Here is a 21,637-nt window from a genome sequence, read left to right as displayed (position 1 = left end):
GTTGACGGGACCCGGAGGAGACCAACTCTGTGGGACCTAACCGGTCGCTGGGATTCGTGTGGCAGAAGGCGGTCTCGTAGATAACCTGGTCCGGTGCCATGAAGGGCTTTATAGGTCATAACCAACAATTTGAATTGTGATCGGAAACTGATCGGCAACCAATGCAGGCTGCGGAGTGTTGGTGTAACATGAGCATATTTGGGAAAGCCCATGATTGCTCTCACAGCTGCATTCTGCACGATCTGAAGTTTCCGAACACTCTTCAAAGGTAGCCCCATGTAGAGAGTGTTACAGTAGTCGAGCCTCGAGGTGATGAGGGCCTTAGTGACTGTGAGCAGTGACTCCCGGTCCAAATAGGTCCAAATAGATTGTTGTTGAAAACAGCTTCTAAAAAACAAGATGTTATGTAGTTGTGAACCTTTTTACATATTTTTGTGTGAGAGGGAGAATCAAGAACTCCTGCCGAGGAATCACTTGGATTCCTGGCATAATTTCTGAAAGCATTCCCTTTGTCATGAATGCTTAGAAGAAGCTTCAAAGGTTGTCCGTCTAATGCTTATGTTGTTTAGCCATGATTTGTAAGTGAATAATATTAGTCTGGAGGAATCACTTGGATTCCTGGCATAATTTCTGAAAGCATTATCTTTGTCATGAATGCATAAAAGAAGCTTCAAAGGTTGCCCATCTAATCCTTAAGATGTTTAGTCATGATCTGGAAATGAATAATATTAGTCTAAAGCTCTGTATTCTCTGTGCCTTAAAATTACTGGAATTCTGTAATACTGGATTTTGTGGCATGAATTATACAAATAAAAATAAATCTGCATGTGCCAGTTAGTTTATGCTGCTTGATGGGATAAAGCGCTGAAGCCCAGCTGATATATTCACTAGAAATTCTATTAAGAACTTTTCTGATGGAATTTTCGGTAGGCATAATATCTTTCAAACCTTTTCTTCGCCATTTTATACATTAACACTTAGAGGCAATGAAATACTCTGGTTGTTGACTTGTTTGTGACCAACATTGACTTCTGTGACTTTTCAATGATTATACAGGTAGTATAACCTATGACCACAATTGAGTTCCAAATTTCTGTTGCTAAATGAAGCATGTGTTAAGTGAGTATCGCCCCATTTTATGACCTTCCTTGCTACAGTTGTTAAATGAATCACTATAGTGTTAACAACACAGTTGTTATGTGTATCTGGCTTCTTCTTTGACTTTGCTTGTCAGAAGGTCATAAAAGGGGATCACATAAAAGGCGTGAAATTGTCCTGGTTCACTCGTGCCTGTCGGTCATCCGAGAGCTGGTCGCAAAGGGAGTGCGAGGCTCCTTCCACATACCCGGACACTGCCATTTGGCTTCTTTTACCCTCTGCACATGCACAGAACACTTTGCGCATGGGCAGAGGGTAAAAGAACCGAAATGGTGGTGTCCGGGCAGGTGGGCGGAGCCTTGCGCTTCCTTCTCAACCGGCTCTCCGACAACCGACAGGCACGAACTGCAAATGTCATAATCATAAATATAACTCAGTTGCCAAGCATCTGAATCTTCATCATGTATTGGTCATAAGTGTGAGGAATGGTCATAAGTCACTTTTTTTCAGTGCCGTTGTCACTTTGAACAGTCACTAAATGAATGGTTGCAAGTTAAGAACTACCTGTACAAAATTGTGGAATGCACAATACTATGTAAGACCCCTTCTGGACACTACACCCGAGAGGGTAGTGTCTCTACATGTTTGATATAACGTTTCTATATTACAATGTCTCAAACTCTGATTTAAAAGCTACTTAACATAACAAAATGCTGGGAGGATAAATTCATTCTTTTTTGCTTTCCTGACATTTTTACACTGACATGTTACAGAATGCTGTGGTTGCATTTCTGATAGCTATTTTGTTTTTGAAGAGCACAAGGCTGCGCTTTGTTAGTGTCTTCAATTGGAAGATAATGATTTTCCTACCATTATGCAAATTTGGTAACTTGGGTTGTATCATTGACTTGATTAATCTGCAAATATTGATGGCCAAATGATTTAAAGGTTGGCCTTCCTTATTTCCCCTCCAAATAAAAAGAAAATTACTCTTTATCTTTTACAGCATAAGGTGGAATTTGACCAGACTTCATTTTATGCAGTTGAAGGGCTCAAGCCAGACACACTCTACAAATTTCAACTAGGAGCCCGGTCTGAGCAGGGGCTGGGAGTCCTTACTCCAGTTTTGGAAGCTCGGACAGCACAGTCCAGTAAGTGTCTCTGTATGGCTATGGGAATGTAAGCAAGGGTGGAAATGCTGTTGCCACTGTGTGAGTTAATGGGGGCTTTAGAACCATTGTCTAGAGAAATGAGGAATGACAAGCCAGCTATAGTTCTGATGCAGGAGCCCATATGGCCAGGGTAAGTCTTGTTTCCCTTTCAACTCATGCCCTTTCAGCAGGAAGACTCACAGATTGAGAGGGGAAAGCAAATAGACAGGATGTATTCCCTGTCTGTGAGTTTTACTGCATCCCTTCCCACCCTCCATTCTGTTGCAAACAAGATACTCAATCTCTGAACCTTGTGCATGCAATATCCCTGCTCTGCATGTGCTCATATCCCTTTGAGAAACGGCCTTGCTCATATCCATACATCCCAGGACATCCAGCTGTCTATGCGCTATACACATTATTTTATTGCCATTGCAAATTTCACTTGGAAAAGAGCAATTCCAAGAAGAGAAGATTATTACACGTTCTGCAGAGAATGAATGCTGAATTAAATAACGTGGTGTGCCATGTTGCATGTCCGCAATAAATGCTATACCAGGCAACAGTAAAATCAATCAGATGGCCAGATGAAAAGATGACTGACACTGGATTGCTTTTTATTCTCTTCTCAGTCCATGTGCTGGTGAAGTATAAGCTCAGTTCACTTATTGGCAGCTTAGAATGTAGCACGTAAGCAGATTAAGGCTATCAAAAAGCTCTGAGATAAGCTTGTTTTCACCGGGTGATTTGAGGGCTTGTATGAAAACATTCAGGGTGGAAGTGAGACATTTCTGTCTGTGCCATCTGTCAAGACTTTAGTGACTCCATGGGGCAACAAATGAAGGCAATAACAGCAGAGCATTTCAGCCAATGCTTTCCCAAGTAGAATCAGCTCAGGGTGGAACTGCTCCACTTGTGATTGAAATTACCTTTCATTTTCTCATTAGCAGCATATCATTTATAAGGACTCCAGCAGTCCTGTTTGTGGAATCGTAGTGCCAAACCAATAAATTAGATCAAATGATGCCCAAATGTAGATATTATAAATATTAGATATTGGAGAACATATTGGATGGGGATATTTAGCAGCAGCTACTGAAGAAATACGTGGATTGGATAAGGAGCAATTGGGTACTTTCCCCATCTTTGTACTTAAACAAAAAGGACGGATCTCAGAAACAAAGAGTAATACAGATGTGAAATATGATTTGCAATGCAAGGCTGTGTGTAACTGAGCAATATATGATGCCTCTGCAGATAGAGTACAATATTTTGGCTTGTTAAGCACATTTGCATTTTGAGAGAGTAGAGTATGATAGGGGCTATCATAAAAATATATAATGGGTTAGTCCATTCTTTAAATATCTGCTATGATTGATCCAGATTTATAACATAATTTAAATCAAAATATGCAGCCACTCCTTTGAACTTACAGCTTCCCCAATTCTTACTTCCTATCCCCCCCCCCCTTTCTGTTAACCAACACTTCTATCATACATACCACTCTTGAACCATTCATGGGTTCCCTCCCTCGTAGAGTATCTACAGATAATTTATATTCTGTGTTACATACAATAACATATGTATTTAAAAACTCACACGGCATATTTATAAACACATTCTTTACTCTATGTTCACAGTGTTGCCTCCCATTCTCGCTTACTGTCTGTAGACTCCTGACTTGGTTTTTCAAACCTATCCAAGCACCGTTCTTATCCTAGTCCTGGTGATTTCATGAACTCTTCCCTAGAACCTTCAAAGTCCTTTTTTGGCTGCCTTGCTACACATGGCAAAGTTTCTTCAGGTCCACCAGAATCATTATCAGAATAAAGTGCTGCCTATTATATTACCTTCCTAATACTGTTTCTAAGTTGGTGTTGGGCATAGAAACATCCTAGGGAATAAAAAGTGATTAGGCGTCTCAAGACTCTTTCATTTAAAAACACTTCCATCCACTTGCAAATTAAAATACATCCAGAATTAGCAGCAGAAAGAAATGTGTGTGGTTCCCAGAGGAGCTATTTTGCCTACCCCGTAATAAGGATAATCCTGATAGTGTGTTATAAGCAGGTGTAGATCCCAGTCTGCAGCTAAAGATCACGTGTTAAGTTGGTGCTCAAGTTAGAAATGGGGGAAAAGTCCCTGAACTTAGTTGATAGGTCTCTGATATTATTTTTTCTGGATAATGTTTATCTCTCTGTGCCAAAACTGGACGAAGGATGGACAAACTGCTGAAAATCAGTAGTAAAATATTTCATCATTTTGAGGCAACAAAAGTCACAGGATTATACTGTCAGCCATAAAATAGATTTTAAAAAGCTTAAAAAGTAAAATAATGAAAAATATATTTACCCCATTCACACCCATTATATAACATTCTGCATCATTAACTCATCCACAACACTTCTTGTTCTCCCTTATTTCTAGTCATTTGGATTTTCCAGTCCTGCTCTATATTGCAAGTCCAAGTGTGCAAGATTTCTGTAATGATTAAATTATAAGGAAATCATTTTGGATGTTCTAGTCAGTCTACACATTCACTTTAATTGTGTTTAATATTACTTCAATGTCTATAGTCATTGACAGCAAACTGGGATTATTTTAAAATGACATATGTGCAGTAATGTCATGATGAGGGCTGTTATTTGCACTTGTATCCCAACATCTGGTACAAGAACTTAAGTTGTGGTTTTTGCATAATAGTGCACATCATTTTACATACATATACATACATACATGTACCAGATGTTTAAGCTAGTGGCCTATCAACCATTGTAAAGCACTCACTATAGATGGTCCTTCGGAATAGAGAACTGGTAGAGGAAGGTAGATATTATATTCTTCTTCCAGTAGGCTGATCCATGGGTTTCAAATAAAGTAAAGATTTGAATAATTAAACTATCAGGAATCAGAAGAAAACCAATGTAATATGACAAGAAAGATTATACACTTAAAACTAGGCGGTCATTTTGAATAACTGGCATCACAAGCCTGTATACCAACTTCAGATCAAGCCTGGATCAAATGTTAGCTAAAAGAAAATATCTAGAACTTAGATAAATGTAAATATTACAAAATAACCCCCTACTTGCCAAACATTCTCTTAATTCTGGATGTAGTTATGTTGCCCTTGTACAAAGTGATGCTGCTTCCAGCATTATGAGAATGATCTATTCGTTCAATCCTTTAAAAAATACATTGGAATTACATTATTAAGGACCTGGTATTTATCATATCAGCATGAACTGCTGGCCTTTTTACATTGCAAGGAAAATTTAATCAAGGCATTGCAAATGTGATCATGTTGTCTGTATGAACATGGTGAATGTTGTGACATTGACTGTGCATAATATCTAGACACATGTTGGTATATATATTTTATCTCATTTGGGTTTTTTTATGCTTCCATTGTTTAATTTTATTTTAACCTCTTCTAATGTTAATTTGCTGTTTATGAATCACAGATGAGATTCTTACCCAGCCATTAGCTATCAACAGTCAAAAGTAATTTTGTGCATCACATGGTTCACTTACTGTACTTTGTTAAATATCTTTCATTTCTCTTTTTTCATAAGTTTTGTCAAGTAGCATTAAAAAAAATCACCTCAATTAATCCCAATTTCGAAAATGTTTATGAGTCAAGTGTGGAAGGAACTGCTTAGCCCTTTGTATTCATGGACTCTACATGTTTACTACCTTTTTCTTGGTACCTGGTGTTTCTCTTTAGCTTTCACTTTTGTTGTCTTGACTTTCTTCCTTTACTATCTGAATTTCTAGACAAATTGAGCTTGCAAGCCTGCTTTATCATTTTAAAATAATTTTATTTAACATGCATAACAAAAGTAACATCGAAAGGGAAATATCATAAGTTGGAATCCCAAGACATCAAACAAAACAGCCGACTGTGAACACAGTGAAATAAATGTTTCTCCATTTTGCAGTGGAAACTACATATAGCAGAGAGTATCATTTGATCACGTGCATGATTATGGAAGATTCTTATTTTTTTCTTCTTTTTGTTGAATATACAATAAGCAGTAGAATGTTTCAAAACGATTAGGAAAAAGTGCTTATTTATTTATTTGATTTGATTTGATTTGATTTGATTTGATTTGATTTGTATGCCGCCCCTCTCCAGAGACTCGGGGCGGCTAACAGCAATAATAAGACAGCGTACAATAATAATCCAATAATAAAAATGATTAAAAACCCATTAATATAAAAACCAAACATACAGACAGACAGACATACCATGCATAAAATTGTAAAGGCCTAGGGGGAAAGAGTATCTCAATTCCCCCATGCCTGACGGCAGAGGTGGGTTTTAAGTGGCTTACGAAAGGCAAGGAGGGTGGGGGCAATTCTAATCTCTGGGGGGAGTTGGTTCCAGAGGGCCGGGGCCGCCACAGAGAAGGCTCTTCCCCTGGGTCCCACCAAGTGGCATTGTTTAGTTGACGGGACCCGGAGAAGACCCACTCTATGGGACCTAACTGGTCACTGGGATTCGTGCAGCAGAAGGCAGTCCCTGAGATAATCTGGTCCGGTGACATGCTTGCAAATTTCACACACATATCAGCTGTCCCTTATATGTGTGTATGTATCTATGTATGTTTTTAATAAATAATAGGTGTTCATCTTTATTTAGGATTCAATTTGAGTCTGAATAATAGATGATATTGCTTTCAGGAGCCCACTCTTTAAAGTTAATATAATTAAGTGGCACCCTTTTTACTTTAATTAGCATTCTTAAAAACCCAAGCCATTTTAATGGAGAGCAGAGAAATGCTATGCTTGTGTGGGACCTATAACCTCCCCAGTTGTTTTTAAAGCATTGTTGTACAGCTCTAACAGCAATAAATATGTTCCAGAAAGCATAATTTATATCTGCAATTATTTTTCATCTAATGAGATAGGATTATCATGGTAGCACAGGTCTACTGACAGGATCCCATATTTTTTGCAAGGTTTATTTTTAAAAAAATCTGGCACCCACAAGTAAATAATTAGGAACAATGCACCTTTATTGGAATCAATGCACAGTCCAAGCTATAAATTCAGCTTGTATTGATGTTTAATGTTTTTTTTAAAGAAAAAAGAAAATAAAAATGTGTTCTTGTTTCCAAAAAGCTTCTACTGTTGGATATTCCTAGCATATCCACATAGATGTCTTAAAATCATACCTCACTGGTAGACTGTGAAGATATATTGTAGATAGCCATTTTGAGAGGACTTGGGTATCAGAAATAAATCATTTTTGATGGAGGTGCACTCTGATGTTCCAAACATTGATTTAAGACATTTCATCTCATATTGCTTCCTATAGTTCCTCAGTTTTCTGTAAATCTCTTTTATACTTCTTAACTCTAAAATATAGTACTGTAGTATGTTTTCAATAAAGCTTTGAGGTTTATCAGTTTTTATTTGTTTGTTTGTTTATTTGTTTATTTATTTGATTTGATTTGATTTGTATGCCGCCCCTTTCCGTAGACTATATTTTGCTTATAATTAATACTAGAAGTCCAAAGGAGGTGACTTTCATTATCTTTACCTGCCCTCTGGTCATCAAAATTAGCATGGCCTCCATGATTTGGGCAATATCCACACTATAAAATAGCACTTAAACCATTTGCTATTTGTCTCCCGGGCCCCAGGTCAGTATTCCCAATATTTCCCCCTCCCCCGGTCAGATACCCTCAGACAGGGGATCTGGGAGGAAGAACTATTGAAGACAATCACGCAGGGGGGGGGGACTCCATTGGGAATATCCTTCCACAGGGGTAAGTGATATCATTTCTAATAGGAAAGACTAGAAAAGAATGCAATAAGATTAGTCTGGCCTGATCTGTTTTTGATAAACCCATGTTGGTTTTTGGCTATTACTTTGTTTGCTTCCAGGTGTTTGTTGATGTGTTCCTTGATTATCTTTTCCAAAATCTTCCTGGTATTGCAGTCAGGCTGATAGGTCTATATTTCTTGGATCCATAGTTCCCTCTAAGCTGAGCAGTGAGCAATCGCTCACTTAAAAATCATCATCAACTCAGAGTTTTCCAAACCTACCCAGAAGCCGAGAGGGAAGGAGAGAGAGAGGAAGAGAGGAAGAGAGAGAAACAGATAGAAAAAAGAGAGGAAGGAAAAGAGAAAGAAAAAGAATGGGAATAAGGAAGAGAGAAAGAAAATCAAAATCTAGTTTGAAACTAGCTCAACTATTTAAGTGGCATTTTGATATTGATAGAGTTGCCCTATTATGAGCTCACTGTTATAGACACACAGTACAGTATTTTATTTTGAAATTCTCTTGAGGCAAAACAGGGTGGGTTTTTTATTTGTTTGTTTGTTTGTTTGTTTATTTGTTTATTTATTATTTTTGTGCCGCCCAGTCCCGAAGGGACTGCCGCTCAGACACTATACTTTTCCGCCCACCCCCCAAAAAAATTAGAGGGAACACTGCTTGGATCTATTTTTTTTTCCTTTTTTGAAAATGGGAACTACATCAGCTCTTTTCCAGTCTTCTGGAAGTTCCCTGGTGCTCCAGGATGTTTGAAAGATATAGTTTATTGGTTCCGAGATCTTATCTACCAGCTCCTTCAGAACCTTGGGGTGTAATCCATCTGGACCTGGTGATTTGAACTCATCTAGGGTAGACAAGTACTCACTATTTTCTTCCCTATTTTAACTTGTGTTCCTAGTCTGTTTTTTTCCCTTTGCATAAAAACAGATGCAAAAAACAAGTTAAGTAGTTCTGCTTTACAGATTTGCAGATTATTAGTTTGAAGGGACTTTGTAGTTTATCTAGTCCAAACCCACCACCACCACCACCTACCCACCCTGGCTCTAGCTCTCACAATCTTCACAACCATGCTGTTCCACTGGTTGATCGCTCTCACCATCAGAAAGTTTCTCCTTATTTCCAATTTGAATTTCCCCTTAGTCAGCTTCCATCCATTATTCCTTGTCTGACATTCTGGTGCCTTGGAAAACAGCCTGACCCCCTCCTCTCTGTGGTAGCCCCTCAAATACTGGAGCACTGCTATCAAGTTTTCTCTGATCCATCTCTTCAGTAGACTGACCATGCCCTGTTCCTGGAACTGTTTTTTGTATGTTATAGTTTCCAGTCCCCTAATCATCCTGGTTGCTCTCTGTACTTTCTCTAGAGTCTCAATGTCTTTTTTATAGTGTGGTGACCAAAACTGAATGCAGTACTAAAGGTGTGGTCTAACTAAGGCTTTATAGAGTGGTATTAGTACCTCCCTAGTCCTAGATTGTAGCCCTCTATTAATGCAATTTAGGATTGCATTGGCTTTTATGGCTTCTGCTGCACATTGCTGGCTCATATTTAGTTGGTTGTCTACTAAGACTCCAAGATCCCTCTCACAGTCACTGCTATCAAGTGTGGTTTCACCAGCGGTGGACTACGAGCCAGAACGCTAAATTGCGCTCGCCGCTGCAGCTCGTAAGTTCTTGTGGGACCAGAGCGATTTTGCTGCTGTACCTGTGGAGGTAGCAAAATCGCGCACAGAGCAGCAGGTAAAACCTCGCCGAAACACGGGTGCAATTTTGCTAACTCCACAGGTGCAGCGGCAAAATCGCACTGGTCCCACAAGAACTTATGAGCCGCCGCGGCGAGCGCAATTTAGCATTGCGGCTTGTAGCCCACAACTGGGTTTTACCCAGTTTATATGTATATCTTTGGTTTTTCTTACCTAGGTGTAGCATTTCTCTGCATTGAATTTCATTTTGTTAGATTGGGCCCCGTGTTCAAGTCTGTCAAGATCCATCTGGATCTTGAGCCTGTCTTCCAGGGTATTAGCTGCTCCCGCCAGCTTGGTACCATCTGCAGATTTTGTTAGTTCCCCTTCTATTCACTCATCTAAGTCATTTATGAAGATATTGAAAAGTATTGGGCCTAGGACAGAACCTTGTGGTACCCAAGGTTTTCCCTGTTGCTTCTTGCCACTTTCTCCCAGCGATGGACCAATTGTTTCCTTGACTTTTTTCTTATTTTTAACATGTTGGAAGAAGCTTTTTTACCCACTTTTGTTGCAAGCCTTTGCTCGTTGTGAGCCTTAGCTTTCCTCGCTTCATCTTTGCAGGCCTGGGCTATATTCTGCACTTCTATTTCTACTAGTTTTTTCTCATCATTCCTATCATCCTTTTCCCCCCACTTAGGACTATATGACTTGTTGCTTGTATTCTAAGATTTTTATTAATATTGATTGTTTCTTCATTGCTTATTTGACCCCTATGACAATCATTAAGTGTTGTACTACATGATTCTTGACAAATGTATCTTTCTCCAATGCACTGCTGCGGAGAGTCCAACATGGGGTGATACTTCAGCCTGATTGGTTAGGAACTGAGTTAGATTAGCATAATAATTAGCTCCGCCCTGTAGCCACCCCCCTATAGCCCAGTCTAAAAAACTCAGTCGTAGTGATAGGGACTAGAGTTTACTTCTCTGTTGAATTTGTATATATATTTCATAAGTATTTTAAATGTATTAAATGTATTAAATGCATTAACTTCTACTATTTGTTCTTCTCCCTCTTTTTTTCCTTTTTACAGAAACAGAAGAGGACAAGAGGATTCAGGTGTCTACCCTCCGTGGGTATAACCTGCAACTCATTACCTCCTCAGGGCTCGCACCCTCCGTGGGAGCAGCCCAGAGGTACGGCTCTCCCTGGGCTGGGTCCCTGACCTCCGTGGCCAAACCCCACCATCATGCCCAGCGGTTAATCCCAGAGCCGTTGCAATGGATTGAGGTCCCTAGCCTCCGAGGCCAAACCTCACCGAGCTCGGAGGGGCGAAGGTACAGTTGCCCCAGAGGCACCCCACCCCCCTCCCTTACTCTTTAGAGCTCACCGCTGGCGCTCGCTAAGCCGAAAAAGGGGAGATTCCCGAGGCTTTTTTCTTGCGCGCCAGCGAAGAAGCCGCCGATTTCGGCGGCAGATTCAAAAGACCGACGAACAGCTGTTTGTCGGCTTTTGAGAGCGGCGGCGCCCAGCGGCTTCGGCGGCGAGAAGAACGGCCGCGAAACAGCACAGCGGGGGCTATTACGGGCCGGTGAAGGCAGGACCGCCTTCGGAGAGGCTAAGCATAGAGGCTGGCGGTCAGTTAACGCTTGCCTCGGATCCCGCTTGGACGCGCCCGCCATTTTAAGGGCTTGGCGTTAAAACAACAACGCCCACCTTGATTTTCCCGCGCTTGGCTCCGCCCGCCATTTTGAATGCGGAAACACGCAGTTTATTCAAAGCCTTCCCAGCAGCCCTAGAGGGTGACCACACCCATTGCCGAGCTCCTTAGCGCCATTTTGTGGTGAATACGGAGCTCGGTCGGTCATCATTTCTTCTCTATCTGAACAAGTGAGAGAGTATATAATTTTCATCTTGCTTACTGTGAGTAACGTTACTAGTTGGGATGGCTGAACAAGCATCCAGCGCCCCCAACGAGGCTGTAGCTGGGAGGGAGGAGGCCCCGAAGTCAAGCACCAAGGCCCATTCCTCTAGAGCCAAAACCAAAGCTTCCTCATCTTTAAAGGAAGCAGAGAAGAAGATTAAGGCCCTAGAGGCACAGCTGGAGGCCGCCCAAAAGCAGGCCCCGCTGAACCCTTCGCCTCTTGCACTATCCACTTGCCCAGCACAGCAAACATTGCCACAATGGCTTCCTGGCTGCTCTCCAGGGGCACATAGAGATTCAGTGGCTTCAGTGCACAGCGCAGAATTATCCCCGGAGAGACAGGCCCCTCAACTGCTGTCTGAACCTCAGAGGTCTGACTTTTTGATGCCTCAGACTCAATCATGGTATCAGCCTCCTCAACCACGTTATGCGCCCCCATCTGCAACATTCACCCCTTCAGCAGCGGGGCTCAGGGCTAATGAGACTTGGCAGTCTATGCCACCTGCCTTGCAAGAAATGTTAACCAATACATACACGCACGGCGTGTCCATTGGCGCCCAGCAGGTGGCTGGGTCACAGAACAGGCCACCTAGAAGGGACCTTTGGTCTGTACCACATACCTCCGCATTTCCACAAGAGTCTGAAATGGAGGAGGAGGAGGAGGTGGACACAGATCACGAATGCGAGCTGTCGGAGGATGAAGCCCCTCCACCAGACCAGCCCGTTTCTGTGATGTTATTCAAACCAGCCCTTTACGATGTCCTCTTAAGAAAGGCAAAACTAGTGGCCACTGTGACAGACGCTTCCAAGCCTCCCGTGGCAGCAGCAGGATTACAACCAGCTGCGAGACTATTCAATGAACCACAAAAGGAGTCCCACCACATTCCATCTTCACAGATTTTTGTGGAAAGCGTCAAACGCCCATGGGAACACCCGGCGGCAGCACAGGGGCCTTCTATGATGGATCGTAGATTCTACACTTTCGATCCGGAAATTGAGGACTTACTATCCTTCCCGACCATTGATCAACCGGTTGCGAGTTTGGTCTCCAACGCGATGGTCCCGTCGGATCTGGCTGAGGGGCTGAAGCCGGAGGATAAAAGGGCAGAGACACTCATTCGCAAGACCCACCAGATGGCTTCATGGGCCTTGAGGGCGGCTGCATCCGCCTCATTCTTCAACAGAACCAGTATACTCTGGCTACAAGAAATGCAAGCCAGAGTGGGGCCAGAAGAGGGGCGGCTCAGGCAGGATCTAAGCAAGCTGATCCTGGCATCCGAATTCTCAGCGGATGCGACCTTAAACGCAGCCAAATTCGCCTCTAGAGCAATGGCAGCAACCCTGTCATCTAGGAGATTGCTTTGGCTACGATCCTGGCAAGCAGACGCCAAGTCTAAATGGCGCCTGGCTTCGGCACCCTTCTCCGGTTCAGAACTTTTTGGTCAGTCATTGGACAAGGTCCTTATCGAAGATAAGGACAAGAAAAAGGTGTTGCCAAGATCAGCCAGGCGAGCGGACCGACGTCAGACTCCCTTCTACCGCCGCCAGCCCTTTCGCCAGGAGCCTGCCACGGCGGGCGCACAGAATCAGAGACCTTACTCTAGTGGATACAACCAGAACACGTTCAGGAGTAATAGAGGTGGATACGGCAATAGAGGTAGGCAGTATCAGCAATCCAGGAAGCCCTTCGGAAGCAATAACCAGAGGGGATTCCGTGGACAAAAATGACTGGACTATGGAAATCCCTATTGGAGGCCGCCTCCAGGCATTTGCCACAGCATGGAGCGGCACAACCACAGATGTGTGGGCCCTCAATACAGTCTCCCAGGGCCTCAAACTCAAGTTTCTTTATCCACCGCATCAACGATTTATCCAATGCCCCTGGACCAACTGCTCCCACAAGAGGGCCCTCTTGCAGCAGGAGGTCCTGCACCTGTTGGACATTGGAGCAATAGAGCCGGTCCCCCCAGATCAACGCGGGACGGGGTACTACTCGATAGTTTTTGTAGTACCAAAGACCTCGGGGGGATGCAGGCTGATCTTGAACCTGAAGCAGCTCAACCTGTATATCAAGTATGTCAGGTTCAAAATGCATTCACTCCATACAATTCTGGCCTGCATAAGGAGGGGCGACTGGATGACCTCCATAGATTTGAAGGAGGCATACCTCCATGTACCAGTGCATGCGGACCACCGCAAATACCTCAGGTTCTGCATCAACGACAATCACTACCAGTACAGGGCAATGCCATTCGGTCTGTCATCCGCTCCGCGAACTTTCACGAAGCTATTGGACATTTTAACAGCATCCCTCCGATCCAGTTCAGTGCGCCTGATGGCGTATCTGGACGATATCGTCATATTATCGAGGGATCCAGAGAGAGCACAGTCAGACCTACAGGTGACCATTCAAACCCTAAGGGACCACGGTTTCACAGTCAACTTCCGCAAAAGCCATCTGACTCCCACTACATGTCTTCCTCACTTGGGGACAGTTATAGACTCCCAAATAGGCAAGGTCTTTCTATCACAAGAACGCCGACAGAAAATCCGGGAGATGGTGACTCTTCTTTGTCAACAAAGACAGACATCCTTGGCCTTCCTATCGCAGGTACTCGGGACCTTTGTTTCCTGCATCGAGATTGTTCCTTGGGCCCGACTCCACATCAGGCCCCTGCAGTGGTTTCTTCTTCCTTACCAACGAAGTCGATCCAGCCATTCCCATCGTCTGGTGTCTATACCGAGGGCGGTCAGACGCTCCCTCCCATGGTGGCGCTCGTCGGCCCTACTTCAGGGTTCCACCTTCCTGAGGACAAAGGAAGTGGTCATCACCACAGACGCGAGCCTCACAGGCTGGGGGGCACACTCGGAGACACAAGTGGCACAGGGGCTGTGGACTGCAGCGGATCTAGAAGACACCAACATCAATCTTCTAGAGCTGAGAGCGGTCTTCCTAGCTCTTCAGGCCTTCCACAACGAGTGTCAGGACAGTCATATACTGATACTCACGGACAATGTGGCCACCCGTTCCCACATAAATCATCAAGGGGGAACGAGGTCGGGCAGGCTAATGCAGGAGGCCGACGCCCTCATGTCCTGGGCAGAGTCAAATTTACTATCCCTCAGAGCGGAGCATATCTCGGGAGTGGACAATGTGCAGGCGGACTGGCTCAGCAGGTCCACCCTACACCCGGGAGAGTGGCGCCTGGGGGGGAAGGCATTCCAGGCCGTGATCAGGAGATATGGAAAGCCACTAGTAGACCTGTTTGCCACGTCAGACAACACTCACCTGCAGCGCTTTTTCTCCCGCTTCCCGTCACCAGGAGCCGAGAGGGTCAACGCCCTCAGGAGCCCATGGCCGGAGGGCCTATTGTACGCCTTTCCACCAGTATGCCTTATCCATCGGACAATTGCCAAACTGATAGCAGAGAGAGCCGAGATAATATTAATCGCTCCTTACTGGCCACGCCGTCCATGGTTTGCGGACCTGATGGACCTGTCAATATCACCACCGTGGCGGCTTCCGATCAGCCTTGTCTCCCTCAGCCAGGGGTCAGTCTCCCATCCAGACCCCCAGTGGTGGCAGCTTGCCGCGTGGCACTTGAGGGGAACAGGATGAAAGCAGCATCACTCCCGGAAGACGTGATAACTACAATTCAGGCAGCCCGGAGGCCTTCAACCACAAGGATATACCAGGCCACCTGGACAGCCTTCTACCAATTTTGCATGGCCAGGGGAGTGGATCCACAATCAGCTTCAGTGGACCACGTTCTGTCTTTCTTACAAGCAGGCCTTGACAAAGGGCTTGCCCCTAATACCCTTCGCAGACAGGTGGCAGCCATCTCCACCATAGTCAAACTTACTGACTGGAGATCCATTTCCCATCATCCCTGGGTGAGAGATTTTCTCAAGGGAGCCTCCAATCTTCGGCCTCCAACAGTTCACAGATTTCCATCATGGGACCTTTCCTTTGTCCTGGACACTTTAACAGCTCCCCCTTTCGAGCCGCTCCGTAGTATCTCGCTTCGGCTATTATCTTTCAAGACGGCCTTCTTAGTGGCCATCACATCGGCCAGAAGGGTATCCGAGCTTACGGCCCTTTCGGTCAGACCGGACTTATGTCGCTTCCACCCAAATAGGGTGGTTTTACGCCTTGACCCAACCTTCCTAACAAAGGTGAACACCTTGTTTCACAGGTCCAACGACATTGTTCTCCCTGACTTCTGCACACAGGGAAACCACCCGCTGGAACTACGCTGGCACAAGCTAGACGTGCGTAGAGCGGTAAAGATCTACATTCGCCGGACGGCCACATTCCGAAGGACGGAAGCTCTTTTCGTGTCCTTTGCAGCATCTACGATGGGAGCCAAAATATCTCCTACTACGTTTAGTCGCTGGGTGACGTCCTGTATAGCTACTGCTTATACTTCAAGGTCAAGGACAGTACCGGAACATGTCACGGCACATTCCACTAGGAGTGCGGCAACTTCCGCGGCGTGGTCCACGCAGGCTCCCTTGGAAGACATCTGCCGAGCTGCGACTTGGACCACCCCAAACACTTTCATTAGACACTACAAGGTGGACTCATTTGGGTCCTCTGAGGCGGCATTTGGCCGCAGAGTGCTGCAGAGGGTGTGTGAATCACATGCGCCCCTGGTCCAGCCTTCTCCCGCCCTGTTATCTTAATCTTGGGTATATCCCATGTTGGACTCTCCGCAGCAGTGCATTGGAGAAGGACCGTTGAACTTACCTGAACGGTCTTCTCGATGCACTGCGAGGAGAGTCCAAACCCATCCCGGCCATTTGGCCCAGGGGCTCAGTCTAGTTATTTTGTTGAGTTAATAAAGTTGTGTTGATTGCACTACTCCTTCGTTTTTCTTGACTGAGCTATAGGGGGGTGGCTACAGGGCGGAGCTAATTATTATGCTAATCTAACTCAGTTCCTAACCAATCAGGCTGAAGTATCACCCCATGTTGGACTCTCCTCGCAGTGCATCGAGAAGACCGTTCAGGTAAGTTCAACGGTCCTTTTCTCTTATGTACACTGAGAGCATGTGCACCAAGACAAATTCCTTGTGTGCCAATCACATTTGGCCAATAAAGAATTCTATTCTATTAAGAGTTTGTGTATTGTTCAGTATTGTTTGTTAATGTTGTGACTAGATCAGAAATTTTACACTCAAGTGACTTTATTGTTTGAAAATATTCCGTTGTCAGTTCTTTGAAGAATTGTTTAGATCCTTCTGCCATTTCTTTAAATATTGCCTGGCTGGTTTCTATCTCTCCTTTCACTACTTTTGCTTAGATGCCATTCATATACCTTTAGCATCCTCGGGTAATTAAAGTGTAGCTTTAAGTTTAATTTTCTTATAATTCTTATGTTTTTCCTAATAACTATCTTAGTCTGCTTTTCATCCAGTTTAGTATATTAAACATTCTTGTTCTGATATTTGCTAGTTTATTTTTTTTCTGCTTACCAAATAAAAAATGATATTTTAAGTTTCCTTCACTACTTAGTAATATTTCCATCGTGCAAATTATGTTTTTATCTCTTTAAAACTTTCTTCCTGGCCTTTATAGTTTTTGTTTCAACTCCTACTGAGGAATTTAAAAGCGATGGTGCTATATATCAGATTCAATAGACCCTGTATTCTAAGATTATGCTCTAAGCAGTTTAAGCAAAAAGTATCCATGCAAACTATTGCTCAAATACCACACCTCAGAAAGAATATCACTAAATTATTTAAAGGTGATACATTATTCTTAGTTGGTTTGTTATCTTTTTTTAGATCTCACATTCTTTCTTGCAAACTTCTGTTCTTCTATTTTTCTAGTATTTTCTAAAACCTATGATTTCCAATTTTCTTTCCTATATCCTATCCTATGGTAACCATAACTGGTGATCCTGTGAATGGCACACATAGATCTCATTCCTATATTTTTAAACAAAAAGAAATGCAAACTTTGTTCTGCATTAGGAGAATCTCTGTTGGTTGGGTAAGATCTCACTGTGCTTAGTATGTTTTGCTCAGCCATTTCCCTACATCTTCCCACTTCATTTATTTATACCTAGCCCCTTCTGCCCCACCCCAAGAGGTCACATGTGTGAGCATCAGCTCTACCACCATCCGGGTAAGTTGGGTACCACCACCTGCTCAGAGCCGCAATGGAGTCATCACGCAATATTCCATCGCGTACCAGGCAGTGGAAGGGGAGGACAACACCAAGCATGTGGTTGAGGGCATTGGACATGAGCACTCCAGCTGGCAAATCAGCAACTTGGAGAAATGGACAGAGTACAAACTGTGGGTGAGGGCTCACACAGATGTTGGTCCTGGACCAGAGAGCATCCCTGTCTATGTTCGCACTGATGAAGACGGTAGGTTTTGACACATGGTCAAAGGTAACAGGGTCTCTATTGATTATTACAAGTTTGTTTCTTAGGAATGCACCATGGATCTTACTCTACAATATATAAGCAACAATGTGCTCAATTAAAAAAAAAAAAGGGGCATCTCTTTTGTAATCTTATTCAGGTAGAATGTGAGTCACAGTCAATCAATAAGTAATAAGAGTCTTGTCCATGTGAAGTTCATAGATAAGTTCACAGATAAGCCTAAGACATAGGCTGCTGCCTATATAGATTTACTTCTTAACTCTCTATCAGGGACAAATTGAAGCAAAACATTGTATTGCATTAGGTAGACAAGTCTGTTAGGTCTCAAGTTTCCTGTCTAGAGATTGACAGTACTATGAGTGACTGGTGCATGTTATGTTACATTCTGGTCTCAAAACATTGGAGAAGCCATAAGTAAACAGGAGGAAGATAGTCAGGCATTTCTTTGGTTTTACTGCCTCGGCTGTATTATTCCTTGCATTGCTAAAATTCTAGGAAGTGATGCATAGCTATGTTCAGGGAGTGTTTCCCAGGAAAAGAAACTGGTCTGCTGGTTCTGCTCCTTGATTTGTTTGTTTTAGTTCTCATTCAGCAAAGCCTTAGCTAGAGGGAAGCTACTACCCTAGAAATGTCTTAGCAAACTTGAAACATTAGTCTGAGGGCTGCATAGTTGGGTCTCCCAGGTAGGCTTTCTTAGGCGTGATTTTGAAAGCTTCATAAATAGCAGGTAAGCTGGATGAAATCCTTTTTTTGCATTTTAAAATATATTTGTTAGTTAATACACTCTTTTTATAATTGGGGTGGCATGTATTAACCCAACATAAGTCAATCCCTGGGTAATTGCCATTAGCATAAGTCTCTGTAGGTAAGATTCATGGTATCTGGGCCCTGCAGAGCTGTCACAAGCAATATTCAAGGCATAACCGACTCTAATAAGAAAAGGGGTCAATTTGTTAAGACACTGTTACATTTACTTTCCACTTGCTTTTTTGGAAAGCCCGAAGAACATACATCATTTCTCATTCCATCCTCCTCCTTTCCTTTGCTAAATCATTATTTCCCTTGATGCTCCTCTGCAAGTAACTGTTTACAATTAGGAGTGAGATCTATGGAAAATAATGTGTTGCCTAAAGCTGAGCAACTGTCAGCCAGCCATATCTTTTTTTCTGGAATCATTCTTGCAGGTTTCACCCACTTTCCAGTCTCCAATTAACCTCCTCTTGTCCCGACAATTGAGACACTGTGTGCTTTTGGATGCCCTGAATTGCTTTTGCAAAAGTTGAATGCTGTTTTGGCTTTCCAAGCAAAGGCTGAATAGCAGTATGGCAAGGGGGACTCTAAAATGAATATATTGCCCCATTCATATGCAGAAGGAGAATCTTCTTTGAGAGAGCATTCCTCCATCCCTTCCTTCTGTGCTTTTTAAAAAATTTGCATTATTTTTGTCTCTCGGTGTAAAAACCCAGAATAATAAGAATGCAATTTTGCCAACTAGTAAATAGTTGTACACTGCCTTATGAGAAAGTACCTCCTTGTAAGAAAATTGAAATTCAACTGCCATTTTTCACTTTTTATTAAAAAGCACTCTGTAACCTGGAAGCATAAGCAGGCATTTCAATCTTCAGAACAGCCCTTTGCTGTAGCAGTAGAGTAACTGACCTTAAGCCATTGTTCTAAATGCTTCTTTCCTGTTTAATAAATCTGCTTCTGTTCTCTGCTCACTCTTTAATGCAGGGGGGGGGGGATCCTTATTTTTCTAAGGAAAGCTTTGCATCTTCTTATAATAACAGAATATCTTAGACTAGGGGTAGGCAAAGTTGGCTCTTCTATGACTTGTGGACTTCAACTCCCAGAATTCCTGAGACAATCTTGCTAACTGAGGAATTCTGGGAGTTGAAATCCACATGTCATAGAAGAGCCAACTTTGCCTAACCCTGTCTTAGACCATTGAAGATGCTGTACATGTATGCCACATGCTGTTAATCTTTGAAATCTGACCTGTCTGTATATACAGACATGCATGCATGTACAGAAATACTTGCTCCCGAGAAAACTATTTGAAGAGTGGGCATTGGAGAAAGCAATCAAAATTAAGGTACCAGTATTAGATGCAACATGCTGATTTCTCACTAACTAGGTTTTCCTATGGTACATTGCAGTGCCCAGTGCTCCCCCACGGAAGATGGAGGTAGAGTCAGTGAACTCAACAGCAATTCGTGTTTCCTGGAAATCGCCTATCTCCAACAAACAGCATGGCCAAATTCGAGGTTACCAAGTCACCTATGTAAAAATGGAGAACAATGAACCAGTTGGACCACATGTCATCAAAGATGTCATGGTAGCGGAATCCCAGGTATAGCCCGCTGTTGATGAATGTGCATACTTATTTGCAGAATTACTTACATGTCAGTGATTATTGGTTCATAAAACTTATTAGAATTCTAACAGATGGGAAATCTATGATCCCAAATGGTGTTGAACTGATCCCCTCTGAATTAATCCACAGAGTCATTAGTCATGGATAATGGAAGCTACAGTCTAAATACATCTAGAGGGCCACGGGTTCATTATGTTTACTCTAAATAAATAAATTTAGAATTTAAGGCTAACTGCACAGTATGTGGTATACAGTACCATGTAACTAGAGATTGTAAATATAAACTCATATAATGAAATTCAAGTAATGAATGAAAAGATAGGATTAATCTAAAGAAATCAATTTGTTGGAATAGGTTTAAGGAAAATACAACTAAATGGGCTTTTTGAATAACATCCAAAAGGTTAAGTGTTATTAAATGTTGCTAATTTCGCTAAAAATGGATTAAATGAGTTTCAGAATTGCCTCCTAACGTTAATTAAGTCATCTTAAATGGAAAGTCTGGGATTCTTCAGTAGTATGCTGGAAATTAATTTATGCTTTATTGCTGGTTCTGTATTTTACTACAAGTGTTAATATTTGATTGACAATGACTTGTCAAATCAAAGAACTTTCTGAAATGAAAGCAAGTAAGGAAAGGATTGACTAGAATAAAATAGTTTTTGAGAAATCTAAGGTCCTTCTTAGTGCGATCCAGGGAGCAAGATAATATAAGCATTGCCTAGCACGAATCCCAGCGGCCGATAAGGTCCCACAGAGTTGGCCTTCTCCGGGTCCCATCGACTAAACAATGGGGAAGAGCCTTCTCTGTGGCGGCCCCGGCCCTCTGGAATCAACTCCACCCCAGAAATTAGAACTGCTCCCACTCTCCTTGTCTTCCGTAAACTACTTAAGACCCACCTATACCGCCAGGCATGGCGGATTTGAGGCATCTTTCCCCCAGGCTTATTATAATTTATGTTTGGAATGTATGTGCTGTTTGGTTTTTAATTATGATAGGGTTTTTAGTTTTTTAATATTAGATTTGTGCCATTATAATATTGTTTTTATCATTGTTGTGAGCCGCCCCGAGTCTTCAGAGAGAGGCAGCATACAAATCTAATAAATTATTATTATTATTATTATTATCTCTTTGGAACTGAATATATTGTCAGGAGTTGCTTAGTGTAAGTAGTAGTACTCATAATGTCACTAAAATAAAGAAGAAACTAAGTCTTAGTT

The 21,637-nt window shown here is 42.7% G+C and overlaps 1 protein-coding gene across 6 annotated transcripts in view; it reads left to right on the top strand.

Annotated features, from left to right (window-relative positions):
• Positions 1-21,637, top strand: part of PTPRF (protein tyrosine phosphatase receptor type F) — a 630,248-nt gene that overhangs the window by 514,595 nt on the left and 94,016 nt on the right. For 4 of the 6 annotated variants that reach the window (XM_070745049.1, XM_070745052.1, XM_070745048.1 and 1 more), the window contains 3 exons: positions 2,105-2,249; positions 17,716-18,021; positions 20,199-20,392. In XM_070745049.1, coding sequence (XP_070601150.1) covers positions 2,105-2,249; positions 17,716-18,021; positions 20,199-20,392 — 645 coding nt within the window. The remainder of the gene's footprint in view (positions 1-2,104; positions 2,250-17,715; positions 18,022-20,198; positions 20,393-21,637) is intronic. The other 2 variants (XM_070745054.1, XM_070745053.1) reach the window with 1 other exon arrangement.

The sequence above is a fragment of the Erythrolamprus reginae genome, chromosome 3, assembly GCF_031021105.1.
Source record: "Erythrolamprus reginae isolate rEryReg1 chromosome 3, rEryReg1.hap1, whole genome shotgun sequence".
Classification (NCBI taxonomy): domain Eukaryota; kingdom Metazoa; phylum Chordata; class Lepidosauria; order Squamata; family Dipsadidae; genus Erythrolamprus; species Erythrolamprus reginae.
The sequence above is the reverse complement of the archived record's forward strand: the minus strand, read 5'-3'. Positions and strand labels throughout refer to the sequence as shown.